This window comes from Calypte anna, chromosome 15, assembly GCF_003957555.1.
Source record: "Calypte anna isolate BGI_N300 chromosome 15, bCalAnn1_v1.p, whole genome shotgun sequence".
NCBI lineage: Eukaryota > Metazoa > Chordata > Aves > Apodiformes > Trochilidae > Calypte > Calypte anna.
In genome coordinates, this window is record NC_044261.1 from 10,422,010 (window position 1) to 10,437,711 (window position 15,702).

Sequence of the window (15,702 nt, forward strand, 5' to 3'; positions counted from 1 at the left end):
AAGATAGGATTAATATCTTATCTCACAGTGAACTTCTTAAAATACTAATTCATTAATATATGTAGAGCTCAGTAAGACTTCTAGCTTAGAAAGCACACTACAAGGCAGAATTTTCCATTGCATGATGAAATGATTCCAGAATTGTAAATAATGCAGAAAGACCTTTTTTTCCTCCTTTATTTTTTTAATGAGAGTATCCATTTCAAATTCTTATGGTAATAATTAATTGTTACCAGCTCTCAAAATTCTTATGAACACAAGTAATTTTTTTCTTCACTTTGTAGATTAAGCCTTAGATCACTACAACAAAGCTTTACATCAATGTAGGTCAAGTTCTAGGTCCATTACAACTGAATAAAGGGAATTAAAAGGTTGACCTTGTTTTTGTTGTTTGTTTAGGTTGTTTTTTTTAAGTTAGAATGTGGAATTTAAGCTATGAACTTAACTACTCTACTTAAGAAGAAGCTGGTAGTAGCTGGTAGAAGCTTTAACCCAAATTAAAGGACATTTGTTAAGGACATGTTGGGTTTTTCACTTGTGTATTTCTCCTACCAGGAAAGCCCAAGAGGAAATGATTTCAGAGCTCAGACAACAGAAGTTCTACTTGGAAACACAAGCTGGAAAGTTAGAAGCCCAGAATCGAAAATTAGAAGAACAATTGGAAAAGATGAGTCACCAAGATCACACTGATAAGAACCGCCTGCTGGAGTTGGAGACCAGGCTGCGAGAGGTGAAAACTTGGCTTTAATCCCCAAACAAACTTGCATGTACTCCATTTCGTGTATGATACTGAGAATTAGAAGTTCTGTGTGTCATAAAAAGTGGTATTTTTAGAAGGAGATAAAAGTGAGTATTAAGGATTTGTGATTCTTACACCTAACTGAATATGAACTTTTAGAACACCTTGCTTTCACAGAATCATATTTATTAACATTTTCGTTATAATGTTGTCCAGCTTAGCCTTGGAGTGTATGGAATAAAAAGCAAAGGACACAACAGAATTGCTGTAAGAAAAGGGAATCTGTTGCTTCAAGCATGTTTTTCAGAAGTTTTCTGGAAAGGAAACCTAGTAGTAATATGCAAGTATGCGTTCTTAAAGATATGTCAGCTGTGCTTCAGTTTTAGTTGTGTATCAACTAGTTTGGCTCCACTTCAAATCTTCTTTTACCTTCTCCAGTCTCATTCCACTGATTTTCAGCTAAGACTGAAATCTTGCCTTTAGCTCAAAAGGTTGGATGACCAACACATGTCCTTGTTTGGCCAGAAGTTGGTTGAGACCAGTGTAAGATTTCTGGCAGGCTTGTCACCCATCTACAGCACAACAGACAGATTCACTTGGGATAGCAGACAGCCTGAATAAGGTGCTAAGGTTCTGAACTGATTTTGAGCACTGAGATCTGTTCTGATGCTTGTTTGTTTCGTATCTATTTCTGGAAGTGACATGTTTAGCACAGCTCAAGAAAACTTTCAACAGAAGCCATTCAAATAAACCCAGAGCCAGATGATCTGGTTGGTTTTTTTAAAAAGAATCTGAAGGGCAAATTAAATTGCAAAATGTATGGAATGTTTACATACATATGAAGATTAGCATTGATGCTTATGCCCAAGAGTTCTCAAATAAAGATTCTTAGATTTTCAGCTTCAGTGAAGGAAGTTAATCACAATCTACTTCAAGTTTTATGCTTTTTATAACAAGACTCGATATGTGATTTTGGAGTGAAAGCTGGTACTATTGGAGTGCTTTTGTTACTGTTTCAGAATGCCAGGTTGCTTTTAACCTTTTTCAAAGCAAACCAGTAGTTTTTAGGTAGTAACCAAAGCTGTGTCCCTGTTATTTTAGGGATAGACACGACAACAGACAGTGAGGTCTGAAATGAGATTACATTGGCCCATATTTTCTTTGTTAGTAACATATTTGGATGCTTATTTTTCTTTCTTCAGGTTAGTCTAGAGCATGAAGAACAAAAGCTGGAACTCAAAAGGCAGTTGACAGAGCTGCAGCTGACACTCCAGGAGCGGGAGTCTCAGATCACTGGGCTGCAGGCAGCACGCACAGCCCTGGAGAATCAGCTCCGTGAAGCCAAAACTGAACTGGAGGAGACTACAGCTGAGGCAGAGGAGGAGATCCAAGCTCTCACGGTGAGCTCCAAAATCCTACTGTAAGCTACATATACAGATTAGAATTGTATAGATGCATGTTTCATAAAGAGGATAAAATGAATTAATACTATGGAGTTTTAAATTTTCAGACCTGAATCTTTATTGTGCCTTTGTTGGTAGAGGCAGGAATGGCTAAAGGGTCAAAATTTGTCTTGTCTTATTGTCCTTATGGTCCCTAGTGTTTCATGGCTGCCAAAACTCGTTGATTGTAAGAGTATTATTACTTCTGTGATGAAGTGAAAGTTGCATATAAAATTATTGGGAGTTTTACTCTGGAATTTACTTATTTAAATAATATCTTGTGAGTTTTAAAGTATTTGATAATCCTAAAAGTTCTGGTAATTTTTCTTCTGTCAGTTATCCTGCATTGAGGATACTTATTTGGAAAAAACCCAACCAAATTCTTAGGAAAATAGTGTTGTTAGCACAAAATTTTATTCTAATGGTTACTACACTAAAAGTATAGCAAGTCTTGCAGTCTCTGCTGAGGTGTGTTGATGATATAAAAGGGAAAAAAAAGGTTAATTCCTGCCCCCTCTGTCCTCCCGCCTAAATGGAATTCTAAATTACATGCTCCTGGTTGCTGTCTCTTGAGTACTATGAGGTGTTTTCAAACTGCTTGATTCTAAGAACTGTTTCCTTCATAAAAGATTCTCAGGATTGTGGGGGGAGAGTGGAGAAGTGTACGATCTGCTACCAGCTAACCCCTTTGAACAGCAGTCTAAAGTGACCTTCAAATCCAGTTATTTTGAAATGTTGAAAATGTGCATTCCCTTGCTTCAGTGGCATTTGATCAAAGAAATGTTTCAAATGTTTCTGCCATTGACATTTTTGGGAAGGGGTGGTGGGCTCAGCTGAGAGCTGCTTGTGTTATGTTGGTTTTGGGTAGATGACTGGGAGAACCCTTCACCCCAAGTAGTTCTAAAGTGGGTACATGCTGATAACATACAGCAGCAACATCAAGACTTAAGAATAACTGAACAGAACATGGCATCAGGTTTTTTTTGTTGTTTTTTTTTCCCCCTCAAAAGTGAGGCGTTGCATGACAACTAACATTACTGCCAAGGGGATGGTGATGTGCTTGAGAGCTTTCTCCTACATCACCACTGAAACAGAGGAATCCTTATGACCTGTGTTCACTCAGTTATTGCTTCATTTATTTTGGCAAAAAGTGTTTGTGGACAAGTTTTTGTCAGACAGTCCAGTCTGGGGGGCTTGAGAGTATTTCTATTATAGATTTTTGAAGATACTTCTATTATTTTTCATACTGCCTGATGTGGGAAGATAGCTTTTCAGGTCTCATATTTGACTTCTGCTGAACATTTTTTCCTGTTTAGTCTCTTGGCTCTAAGGAAAATGTTCCGCGTGAAGAAAGGTGTCTGGATGTGCTAGTGCACTAACCTTTCATTTGTTAAGTTTTCAGATAGCATGTGACATTAGACACTTGTTAAAGCAGCTTGATGAATTTTGAGAGACCATGAGGCTGAAACAAGACCTTTTGCTTTGTCATGCCTTGCATGTAAATTAGGAGGTAAAATAATGCATGCAATGCTGCCTTCTTTAAAAGAAGTGTTTGGACTTGTCCATACTTTGGATGCTGTTTTCCAAAGGTTTGATTGTTACATTGCATCACTGCTTTTTAGAGAGGCTCAGGATTAAATGGTATTTTATGATAGGATTCAGGCAGATTGGTAGAACTGTTTGAGGGTAGCTTGCACAATACTTTATTGGAATTTTTCTTTGCGAGTTTTTAGCTGTATGGAGTGTTTATTTTATATGAAATAGCAATCTGTTTATGTAAACCAACTCAGATTTAAACATCAGGAATGTACAAACTTAGCATGGAATCATCACATATTCTGGTGGTCATTTCAGATGGAACCTTTTTACATAATTCAGTTTTTGAGTTTGTACATGTTTCTAGTAGTTCAGTTTTGGAAACATAAGTGTATTTTGATTAATTAGGATGTGACTTTTGCTAATCAGTTCTTTGCCAATACAGAGTGCTTTCACAGCTTGCAGCATCTGCCTTCCAAACTCTGCTTGGTGGTGGATTGTTCTGCAGTTTGTTTAGCAACAGCTGATGGATTCAAATTCTAATGTATGAAAAATTGATGATTAACTTCTTACCTCCTTTAGGCACATAGAGATGAAATCCAGCGTAAATTTGAAGCCCTTCGTAATAGCTGCACAGTGAGTATTAAATACAGATCATTGAATTATTTTGAAATTAAGGATAAAGAGACAAACAATCTACTTATTTCATCCTTGACACTAGTTCCTAATGTGGACTTATCTCTTCAAGGTGTTAGTAGGAGCTAGATGGATTGGATTTGATTTATTTCAGGTTTTGGGTAAACCTCAACTTTGAGGTTTTAGTCTGATTGTGAAACTGACACTAATCTTCCTTTTGGAGAAGAAAGCAAATTAAAATATCTCATTGTAGTGCAGCTAATAAGAATGGTGTAGCAGCTGCAAAAAATGACTGTAGGTGAAGACCTTTTCTGCTCACAATGAAGAAAAGATCTGCCTGTCCAAATCCTGAGCTGCATTGTAGATCTAAGCCAGAGTGAAAGAGCCTTCATGCCACTCTATGTTTTAAGAACTGTAACACTGTTTGAAGAGACAAGAATGTTATGGTTCCAGATAATTCATTGCCATATAGTCATCTCCTCTAGGAGTAGAGCGGACTCTAGAAGCCTAATTTTCACCCTCAATTGCCTGAGATCTTATGACATGTTTATAGTTTCATTTCATCAGTCCAGGACAGATATCTGAGGGTTTGTCAATCAATAGGGATTCTTGCAGATTAACACTATCTTCAGGCTTATGATGCTTGATGGAGAGCATCTGTCTTTCAGTGACATTTACAAGAGGATGGCAGTCCTCTGGGTCAGCAGTGGTTGTCAAGACTTTCTAGGCATTTTCTCCTTACCCCATACTGTAAGCAGGGCATAATTTCTGAGTTTTTATTCTTGATTATTTTCCTACTTCCAGTCATTTCCTTAAATTCTTTTTTCATGCTATAGGACAAATTACCTAGTGTACTATATTCCATATTTCAAAAATGTCTTTTCAGACTGAGAGTTGCTCTGTTTTCCTCAGTTGCTCTTTAGCACTAAACAGCAAGGGGACTTTTCACAGAATGTACTGATGTGTAGAAAAGAGGAAACAGAGCTTACCAAGGTGTGCTACCCTCTATCTAAAAGAAATTCTGCACAAGAAACTGCTTTTTTCCCTCACTTCTTTATTCACTTAGATTGATCCTCCAGCTCCCTATGTGCTATCATGTATCTTACATCCACAGATACCTTCTTTTCTTCTATTTTACCCTTTGTACAGAGTGACTGCTTCCCATGCATCCTTAGGTGATCTCCATATTCCCACAAAAAACACTTGTGGGAAATCTGCAGCTTCTTTTCACTGCATGGCAAGCTGCCTTTCAGAAGTTGTAACTCATTATTTAGTTACACTTGGGCTCTCTTAAGTGTGGTGAACAATATCCAGCAGTGAAGAGTGACCCGTAACATTTCAAGAATGTTGAGAGCTTCAAAGGTTCTGCATAAAAGGATTTCTAAAAGTGTTGTGCATTGTAAGGCCCTTCAGTGGGATAAGTGGGATCAGACGTCTTCATCAATAAGAAATTAATTATATAGTTTCTAAATGAATAATGCATGCTCATCAAACATTCTCTTTCCAGTGCAGGAGAATGCATGTATAATTTAATTGACCATGGATAACTTCCTTGTTCTGTGGTATGAGTAGTTCTAGCTGTCTATCCTGTCTGATGAGGAGCACTGAGAGAAAATATAGGACAATCTTCTATTGACAGTGAGGGATCAGAGAGTGTTTATTATGGTGCCTTCACCAGATGCTTCCACTTCATTTTTATCTGATTGTAACCAGTATGATGCAGGCTTTGCATCATAGTGCATCAAGTGCTTCTACTTGAAGGTGATTAGAATTCATAGTCCTTTTAAAATCAGATAACACTTCAAGTAATAAACTGCAATTTATGCAGCATGATAATGAGTGGATTTATTCTAAGAGAATTTTCAGATGATATTCTTTTTAAGGATATGCTACTTTTTAAGCTGAAACAAATTCCTTGAGCTAGTTTTGAAAAATTTAGTATGGAATTATTTTTTTTATTTAATCTTTATTGAGAAGTCCAGACAGCCTAAGAATTATGAAAATAAGACTAGATAGGGGCAACGGGGGGGAGAAAGGGTGAATTACTTCAGTACTTTCCCAGTATTAAGAAGATAAATAAAAAGACAGTGTAATTTCTCTGGTGTTTCTTCTGTTTCTCTAGCTTCACACAGCTCACAGCTTCAGGTTCTAGAGAAGGCTTCACCTTGAATGTCCGTCTGCTTTCCTTTTACCTTCATTGCACCCTTGTTCTTTCTTCTGCTGAGGTCTCAAACAAAGCTGATGTTTTTCAAGTTCTCCTTCTTGTACGTTTTAAATTTACTGTGTTTTGGGGTGTATACATAGAGACCATAGCTATCATAATTTCTGCCTTTCTGTTTGTCATATTCAATTGCTGTGATAGCTTTGTGTTGTTTCATCTTATGACATCTCTCTTTTACTACTGGGGTCAAAAAGGAAGTGCTACCATCTGCTTTCTCTGTCTCTCAATTGTGCAAAAAATAATAGGATACATAATTACAATAAAAATTGTAAACTGTAGGCACTCATGAACAACAATATTCTATGACAGTCTTCACAATGGTAGCTCATCCAGCAGATGTGTTGAGGGAGAAGGACTAGTTCCCTCCATTTAAAGAATTATTCTAATCAGAACATCATCCGTTTGAGTATTAAAAGCATTTTGCAGGAAATTGGATGAAGCTCTAGAAATAAAAGGCATTTTCTTAAATAGGGAAATTTACATATTTGTCAGTTGTTTCCAACTGCCTCTTAATTATGGCTTGTTGTTGGATCATCAACACATTTGAAGTTAAAAATGCAGCTAAGTTATCTAAATAATAGTAAAATTGTTCCAGAAACATTCAGTAAGCAGGTGGCAAAGTCTCTATAAATATTAAGAAGAAAAGAATCCTATCAAATATTTTCACTCAGTGAGTAAAATGCCATTGCTATTCCAGGGAAGCACCATCTGAATTTTCTAATTTCTTTCAGGTACAGGCTGTTGCTTTTACTTTAGCAAGGAATACACTAGTGGCATTTTTAATACTAATTGGATATTGCATTTCCATTTATTCAAGGTTTTACCAATAAAACAAGGTTTCTATCCCCTCCTTCAGGTTCTTTTGCCATCGACTTGTTTTCTTAAGCATTAATAGGCTTGATTCTGCACTTGTCTTTGACATAGGTTGGATATTGAGGCATTAAATCTGCAAGCCTGAGAGACACATGTATAATTTTAGTCATGCATAAAGTCCTGGTAGGTTTGGTTTAAGATCCAGATTCCACAGTGCCTCAAAATATTGTTATACAAGAATAATCTGTGTTCTTGAAAATTTCCAATATTACGTCTAAATTATATTTCAGAGTAAAGGGATCTTGCCCACTGTAACAAGACTAATACCCAGGCAAAAACTTTTATATGACTTCGTTGAATTTGTAAAAGAAAGAATTGAAATAGTTGGCTGCTAAATGGGAGGAGTTATCCCTGATTCTCATTTCACAGATGTGATGGCAGATGCTGGTTACAGGCAGAAATGGAGCTTCATAGTTTTTGTAGCCCAACAGAAAGTCAGAGGCTCCTAAGGTGTTGATGTTGATCCTGTCAAAGAGCCTAGTGGGACCTTCACAGTGGATGATGACATCCTCAGATCAGGCTCATAGTTGATCAGGCTCAGCTTCTGGGAACCAGGATGGAGGAGTACAGGAGAGTCTGTGTTTTACTAAGGTTTTGGAGCTGGGAGGAGAGGAATGCAGACTGTGCAATATTCTGCTTCTCTGCAGCTGGGTATGAGAGCCATGTACCTCAAGCTAAGCCATGATGAGTTTTTGGAGACACAGATCTCCATGTAAGGTATGTTTCAAGTCACAGATGTCTTCTGACTATGGAAAGAGGAAGAAAGTTCATTGTTATATATTGTTCAGAGGTAGAGGCAGGACTGGGATCTGTCTGGAGCTGTGCTCATTAAGAGGCTTGGTATTCTGTTCCAGTCCAATGGTGGGGATTTCTCCACTAGAAAAGCTTTGCCTCTTGCATCCAGCTGCCAATAGGTTAAGACAAAGTGAGTCTGACTCTTGCTTTTGCTTCCCCCTCAATAACTTGGGACACTTTTTCCTATTTACTGCACTTCTTCCAGCAGCTATCTAGTAAGATCAGTGGGGATGGGGAGGAGTAGAAATGGCTATAATAAAACTGCACTAGTCTGGAAGTTCTGGACTAAGGAGTTGTACAAAATTGTACAAAAAATTGTATTAAACTCCAAAGAAGATGCTCCTGACAGCATCCTGAAACAGTTTACCTTGCCATGTCCTAGCATTTTCCTGCATGTTTGCTGATGGTATCTGAGAACTGAGACATCTACATGAAGGAATAAGATTATGGAGAATTTTGCAAACTGCAGGCAGTAGTATTCCAAACTCCTTTTCTCCTTTCCCTTGTTATCTTGCCTGTTTTGATACACTGAGCATATGGATTAAATTTTGAACACTGTGTCTGCTTTGTGAACCCAATCATCATGATCCTAAACTGTTGTTGCTGTGGTACTTAATTTGTGGCTACTTTTCCACTTAATTGTGGAGAACTTTGTAGGGCCAGGTGTAATAGCTGTGATTCTGCACAAGCTCACAGTAGAGGAACACTTTGCTTTTCTGAAACCATGCAGTGGGGAGGCAATGTGGTCACTGACTGAAGAGCTGTTAAGTTTGAGCTGCTCTGTAACATTTAAAAATGAGAATCTTTTGTATCAGTATGAGTTGTGCACTTAGATGTGGCATGTAGTGAACAATCTGCCAAGGTTTGTGTGGGGTAGTTAGATTATTTCTATATTTCATGCATTAACTGTGATGAAGATGATGTGCACAGATGGAAGAGAAAATTTCAGTTGCTGTGTGAGTGATGATACAGTGGCAGAGATGAGGCTGCCTACATTGTTCAGAATTGCTTCTCCGAGTTTTCAAGTACTTGGGTGTTCTATATACTTTAAATGTGAAGACTTTAAAAATTTTTTATGGGTTTCTAAAGATTGTAATAGTGTTTTCTTACAGACTTTCCTTTCATGTACTTACAAATTAACTCGGAATTGCTTGGGGTTAGTTTATTTGGGTTATTTTTGCCTGGGGATTTCCTTAACTGAAAAGAAAATTACTAAAGCTATGAAATCTTTTCAGGTAGAGGATTTTGCCATAGGTTGTACATATATAAGCCTAAGACAACTTTTCTTCTCAAATGTGTTTTTTCTTCCTTATGGGTTCTCAGGACAGGCATATCCCAGCATGCCCATTTTCCTGTGTCATATTGCCCATTACTATTTAGGTTTTATAGTATTTACAAACTCTCTAACCCTGCTGGGTTATACATAGCTGCAGATAGCTTTTAAAAATTGGATTTGTCAACCAATTTCCCCTTTCTGATGAAAAAAGGAAAATTTGACTGAGAAGAACATATTTTCTTTTTTTAAAAAAGAGCTCAAAACTATGTAGATTTCATAACATAAGATGTAATATATTTGGAGTTTAAGCCAAGCTCTTTTGGAAATGCCAGTAAATATATGGTTGGGAAAACATTCAAGGAAGGAGATCACGTGCCTTCTTCTGGAACCCTTCTTTCTTAACTGCTTTGTTATTTGTCTTAAGTTTTCCAGAAATATCCTCCCAGATAAAATGTAACATTGAAATTAAAATGCTCTGGTTTAATTTTAGTGATGTTCAGGGAGAGAAGTCAAAGTCTCAGAACATAGAATAAAGACACATGGGAGGTTAACTGCCAGCCCCTTAAGGGATAGAAATAGAGGCAGTTTTAAAGAATGAATTAAATAGTGTGACATGTTAAATGCATATCACCATATAAATTTGTGTTACCCCCATCTCTGCTTTCTTTTATTCCAAAACTAGTTTAATTATTTTTTTATAAAACACTTGTATTAGTATATAAAATATATGAAAAAACACAGTGTCTTAAAACTGCTTAAATATGTGTAGTTAAACAGAAATAAAATGAAGTAGCAGAAAAAGAGATTAGCTTATTATCTGGTAGAAATCTCAAATATTACGTGTAAGAATGGCAGGTAAAACACTGCAATAAAATGTTCTTTTGTTCCTTTTTGTTTGTATAAATACAGTCTGTGTTCTTAAAAAACTTGAGGCATATACTACAGAATAAAACCTATTTTGAACAGGGCAGTACAAGTGCTTAAGAAACAACCACATGATCAGAAATATTGTGGTTTAAAGTATGAATCATTTTGGTTTGACCCTAAACATATGGGTAGCAGGAGCTCCCTGTCACCCAGCAGGGAGTATTGTCAGTTGGACTTTTTCTGCTGACAGTTTAAAAACCAAATCCTGTTACTTCAGACCTAGGAGAGGCACAGTAAAGGCTGCCAATACACATTACAGAGTCTTCAAGAAGAAATGGTTGTGATCTTTCCAGACAGCTGAGAAGAGCTGGATGCTCTGTGCTCTTCTGCTTTAGGTATTGAAGTTCTTGGCTTGTATAGGAAATTAGAACATTGAAATTTGAATGTGTACCCAGCTGTGGTCTGGGATTTTAATTTTTCCCATTTAATGAAGTATCTTGTTCACTTGTCTTTGACATCTAGGCAAAAATGTTTCTAGAACATATTTGTTAGAATTGAATAAGAACTGTATAGAGCATTCCAGTTTCTGCAGTTCTTTTTATTAAGCTGGTTTCAAGAAGATTACACTGAGATTTCCTTCTCTTATGTTGTGATGACATTGGTTTTGAGTTAGGAGGTACAGGTATTCATTGATCCAGTGTTCATGGCCTTTCATTCATGAAAATCAAATTGGATTCAGAAAATGGCCCACAGTTGTTCACATTTTTCTTTAAATTGAAGGGGAGCATGGTTTAAAGCAACAGTAAAATGCTATTCTGATTAAACAAATGGACAGCTCTACTTCATTACAGGCAAGGGTATTGTCCCTGTTGAATTTTTGCTTTTCATTGATTTTCTAATAGTCTGTTGTGCTGCCACTTTTTTTTTTTTTCATTTCTCCTGTGCTGCCATCCCTAATGATGTTGTTTTGCTATTTCTTAATTTTTTTCTGCTTTTCCTGGTTCCATACACTATTACATGCAGTAATAGAAATGATTGCTAGGCAGATGCATCAGGGTTTTCTGCTTTCATTGTACCTCTTGTTCAATTCTCTTCAATATCACTTTTTGAAAGCCTCTGTGAGAGGTATAGGACACATTTGACTTACAGGGAAAGTGAGGGGGAAAAAAAGTAAAGTGCTTTGGCAAAGGCACACTGTAAGTAAGCAGCAGATCTGAGATACAATCAGAATACAACTCCTGACTCCCAATCCTGTGCTTTAAATGTGATAATTGTCTCTGAAATAATGAATTGCATTGCAGCATATTTATACTCTAAACCAAATTAAAAAAAAAAAGCTATTGTCTGCAAGAAACAAAACTGTTTTCCTAATTGAAGTACACTCCTGTGCATAAAATCTACCATTACAATATTGCCTTTGTTTAAATTTGAAAAGAAAATTAAAGCCAGGTTGTTTTCTTGCCTGGCAATTAATGTGGGAGAACATTTTTTCAAAAAAACCCTGTGCTTGCTGACATATAATTTAATTTATTGCTCTTTCTAGGTGATTACAGATTTGGAAGAGCAGCTGAACCAGCTCAGTGAAGACAATGCAGAACTGAACAATCAGAATTTCTTCCTGTCCAAACAACTTGATGAGGCCTCGGGGGCCAATGATGAGGTCGTCCAGTTGCGAAGTGAAGTTGACCATCTCCGTCGGGAGATCACTGAGAGAGAAATGCAGCTTACCAGTCAGAAACAAGTAAGGCTTTGTAACCCTGGACCACAGCCTCTTTGTGGTAGCTTGCTAATTATTTGAAAGGCAAAAAATTCTTTGAAATCTGGAAACTTACAGGAATGATTATGCTTCCAGGGGCAATGGCTTAAACCACGTATCATTGAAGCCTTCCTTTGCTGAAATAAGGGAAATTTTTAGTATTTCCCATTGTGCTCATATGTAATTTTATTTAGAAATTTTGCACTCTGAAGATACTGTAACTTAAAATTAGTCACTTTATTTTGTGACCTTGGAAATTTCAAAATTTTCATGAGACAGAACTGACATTAACAGCAATCGCAAGTGAATGTATGGAAGCCTTGAAATAAATGGGTTGTGACTTTACCAGCTTATGTTTGCTGCCAGTTTGCATGTACTGTAATTTAAATGGTAAGGCTGAAGCTTAAAGTGCACGCTTGATGTGGGATGTGAGAATTGATAGGAGGATTTATTTTTAGACTATGGAGGCCTTGAAGACAACATGTACAATGCTGGAAGAGCAAGTAATGGACTTGGAGGCCCTGAATGATGAACTCCTGGAGAAAGAGCGTCAGTGGGAAGCCTGGAGAAACGTTCTAGGGGATGAGAAGTCCCAGTTTGAATGTCGAGTTAGAGAACTGCAGAGGATGCTGGATACTGAGAAACAGAGCAGGTCTGTTCCCCCCCCTCCTCCTCCTTTTTTATTAACTTTTATGAAAATGCTTTATAGAAGCTAGTACAAAAAATATATTTAGACTCGGATATGGGAGTTGGAACTAAATATAATTCTTCTGAGGTAGTTCTAAAAATGGTTTATTAGTTAATAGTCATTCACCAGTGATACTGTTCCTTTTGTTTCTTTGCAAGTGAGAGATTCATGGGGAGTGGTATTTGCCACTGTAATTTAGAAAATATCTCGAATTATTATCTTCTTTATAATATGGCAAAACAGTGTTTGCACCTAACAGTTCCTGGGGTCTTGAAGTTTCCAGGCTGTAGTTTTAGCAGGGGCAGGGAAAAGGTTATATAATAGAAAAGTGTTGCAGCAAAAGTCTGGTTTTACTAAGTAACATCTTGAATTTGAGGCAAACCCCTGAAAGAGTTATTGGTGCCACTGCATGCTAGGAAAAGGTCAAGCTAGGAAGGAGTTAGGTAACATTGTTTTCCATTTTAATACAGAGTGAGAGCAGATCAGCGTATTACTGAATCTCGCCAGGTGGTAGAACTAGCTGTCAAAGAACACAAGGCAGAGATTCTGGCCCTCCAGCAAGCACTAAAGGAACAAAAACTTAAAGCTGAGAGCCTTTCTGATAAGGTAAGCAACTTTCAACCCTAGCCTTTCATCATTAGATGACATACTTTTCTAGAGATACTGCTTGTAGAAATGTGGCATTGATCAACTTTATCAAGATGTTAGAGCAAATTAAAAAGACTGGAGGTCATAGAATAGAATTCCATCTTCAAGCCAAAGACTTTGAAGTCCCTTTTGGAAAAGACTGAAGCAGAAAGCACCCTATGATGCCTAACGTTCATAGTCAAGTCCTTCAATAACTTGGTATCTGCAGTTGAGCACTGGCATATCAAACCTGTTTGTTTTGTTTTTCCCCCTTGCAGTAAGTAAAGGGTAATTGTATCATTTTTCTTTAGTGTGTGCTCAGTGAAGTTGGATTTTAAGATTTTGAGTGGAACACAATGTATTTAGTAGTGTTCAGTGTTATTCTGACCATCTCTCCCACCTGCCTAGCTCAATGACCTGGAGAAGAAGCATGCTATGTTGGAGATGAATGCACGCAGTTTACAACAGAAGCTTGAGACAGAAAGGGAGCTTAAGCAGAGGCTTCTGGAGGAGGTAACTGGAAATTCATGTTGTAACTTCACAAGAAGGTTCCACCTCTTGAGAGGGGAAAGTTGTGTAAATACCAATGTTACACATCCAAAAGGGACATCAAGTTAGGCCAGGACAGTGGGCACAGTCCCAGGTGCAATGTTCTGACCAGACCAAGTGCAGGGACAGTAGCTTAAAAAGAGCTCTGGAGCAATGTGCTGAGTTGTACAGACAGAGGCCACAGGTGAAGCTTCTCACAGCTCTTTTCTCATAATTTAGCTGGGTTCACAGGAGTCTGGTCCAACATTTCACACTTGCACCAGATCAGTGAGACGTTGAATGCAGGCAGCCAGACCTAGGTAGTAGGGGAAGAGGTTGCAGAGGATTTCAGGGGAAGGGTGGTTAAAGGCAGAGCCTTTTGGTGTACTTTATCCAGGAGGAGTTATCCCAGAGTTGAGCACTTCATTATGCATCACAGGGAAAGATTTCTGGCTCTTGCTTCAAAATGTGTGAGCACTAATTGTTTTCATACTCAGGGACTTATCAGCAAAGAAGTCCTTGAAGTTATAAAACCTGAAGGAATTAGGAGCAGTTTATCATGTGCCCTTGTTAGTTGAAGACAAAGATATAAATGATTTGATATAATTTTCCTTATTTTGTATGACTATAAAGGAAGGAATTTACCCTGTTCTATAAGAGAGAATTTATTTTTTTAATTAAAAAGACCTGAGATGGCTCTGGTGAGGGGATAGAGAGCTTGACAGAATGGTACAAAGGAACTCTTCGTGTATGTGCAGCCTTATTAACAATTACAAGATTTTAAATGCATAAAAAAGCAAACAATGTGAACAAGCAGTTGAAACAATGGTGTTGCTACAAATTAATACAAGTACACTGCACAGAAACGCTTGTTTAGTCATAATGCCTTTTGAAAGAAAGGAACACTTCTAGAATATTTACCAGCTTTTAAAGAATTCTGGTTACTTTTAGGTTCCACAGCTGGAGTTTATTTTACGGGGAGTGATAATATTTAATAGCTTCTATTTAAAAACAAGGAAGCAACTGAACCAAAACACTGGCCTTTGTTTTCTTGTTAATAGCAGGCAAAGCTACAGCAGCAAATGGATCTGCAAAAGAATCACATCTTCCGCCTCACTCAAGGTCTGCAGGAGGCTCTAGATCGAGCAGATCTTCTAAAGACTGAAAGAAGTGACCTGGAATATCAGCTGGAAAACATTCAGGTGCGTGTGAGGCAACAGTGGGCAGGACTCTGTGCTCCTGATGTGATCTATGGTTTCTGTGTGACACTTCCCTTAAACTATTTTTAACTGTTCTGCTATTGAGTTATCTGTTTGTTTCTTCTATTAAAGTGAAATTTCTTCTGTGTGTGTATGGGGTTCACAGGTTCTCTATTCCCATGAAAAAGTGAAAATGGAGGGCACTATTTCCCAGCAAACCAAACTCATTGATTTCCTGCAGGCAAAGATGGACCAACCAGCAAAAAAGAAAAAGGTGGGTGAAAAAGGTTTGAGAGGCATGGAGTTAAATGATGTTTTTGTGATAAGTTATGTGCTGTGTATTCATAATACTCTGTTTTATCTTTGTGCAAGACAAACATGCCCTCATTTAAGAGCATACTGAGTCACAGAACACAGACTTTGCTAGGCAGAACGTGTTCTTTGTGGCTTTTCTAGTGTTTTGTTATTCCTACAATGCTTGGGTTACAACCCAGTAGCAACACCTTGGTGAGGCTGTAG

General features: G+C 37.6%; 1 protein-coding gene across 1 annotated transcript in view; it reads left to right on the forward strand.

Annotated features, from left to right (window-relative positions):
* The window catches only part of CIT (citron rho-interacting serine/threonine kinase), a 67,472-nt gene that overhangs the window by 36,260 nt on the left and 15,510 nt on the right, over positions 1–15,702 (forward strand). Inside the window, exons 22-30 of the mRNA XM_008502819.2 lie at positions 556–730; positions 1,942–2,139; positions 4,300–4,353; positions 11,929–12,126; positions 12,600–12,793; positions 13,300–13,435; positions 13,865–13,969; positions 15,046–15,186; positions 15,350–15,457. Of these exons, the coding sequence (XP_008501041.2) occupies positions 556–730; positions 1,942–2,139; positions 4,300–4,353; positions 11,929–12,126; positions 12,600–12,793; positions 13,300–13,435; positions 13,865–13,969; positions 15,046–15,186; positions 15,350–15,457 (1,309 nt within the window). The remainder of the gene's footprint in view (positions 1–555; positions 731–1,941; positions 2,140–4,299; positions 4,354–11,928; positions 12,127–12,599; positions 12,794–13,299; positions 13,436–13,864; positions 13,970–15,045; positions 15,187–15,349; positions 15,458–15,702) is intronic.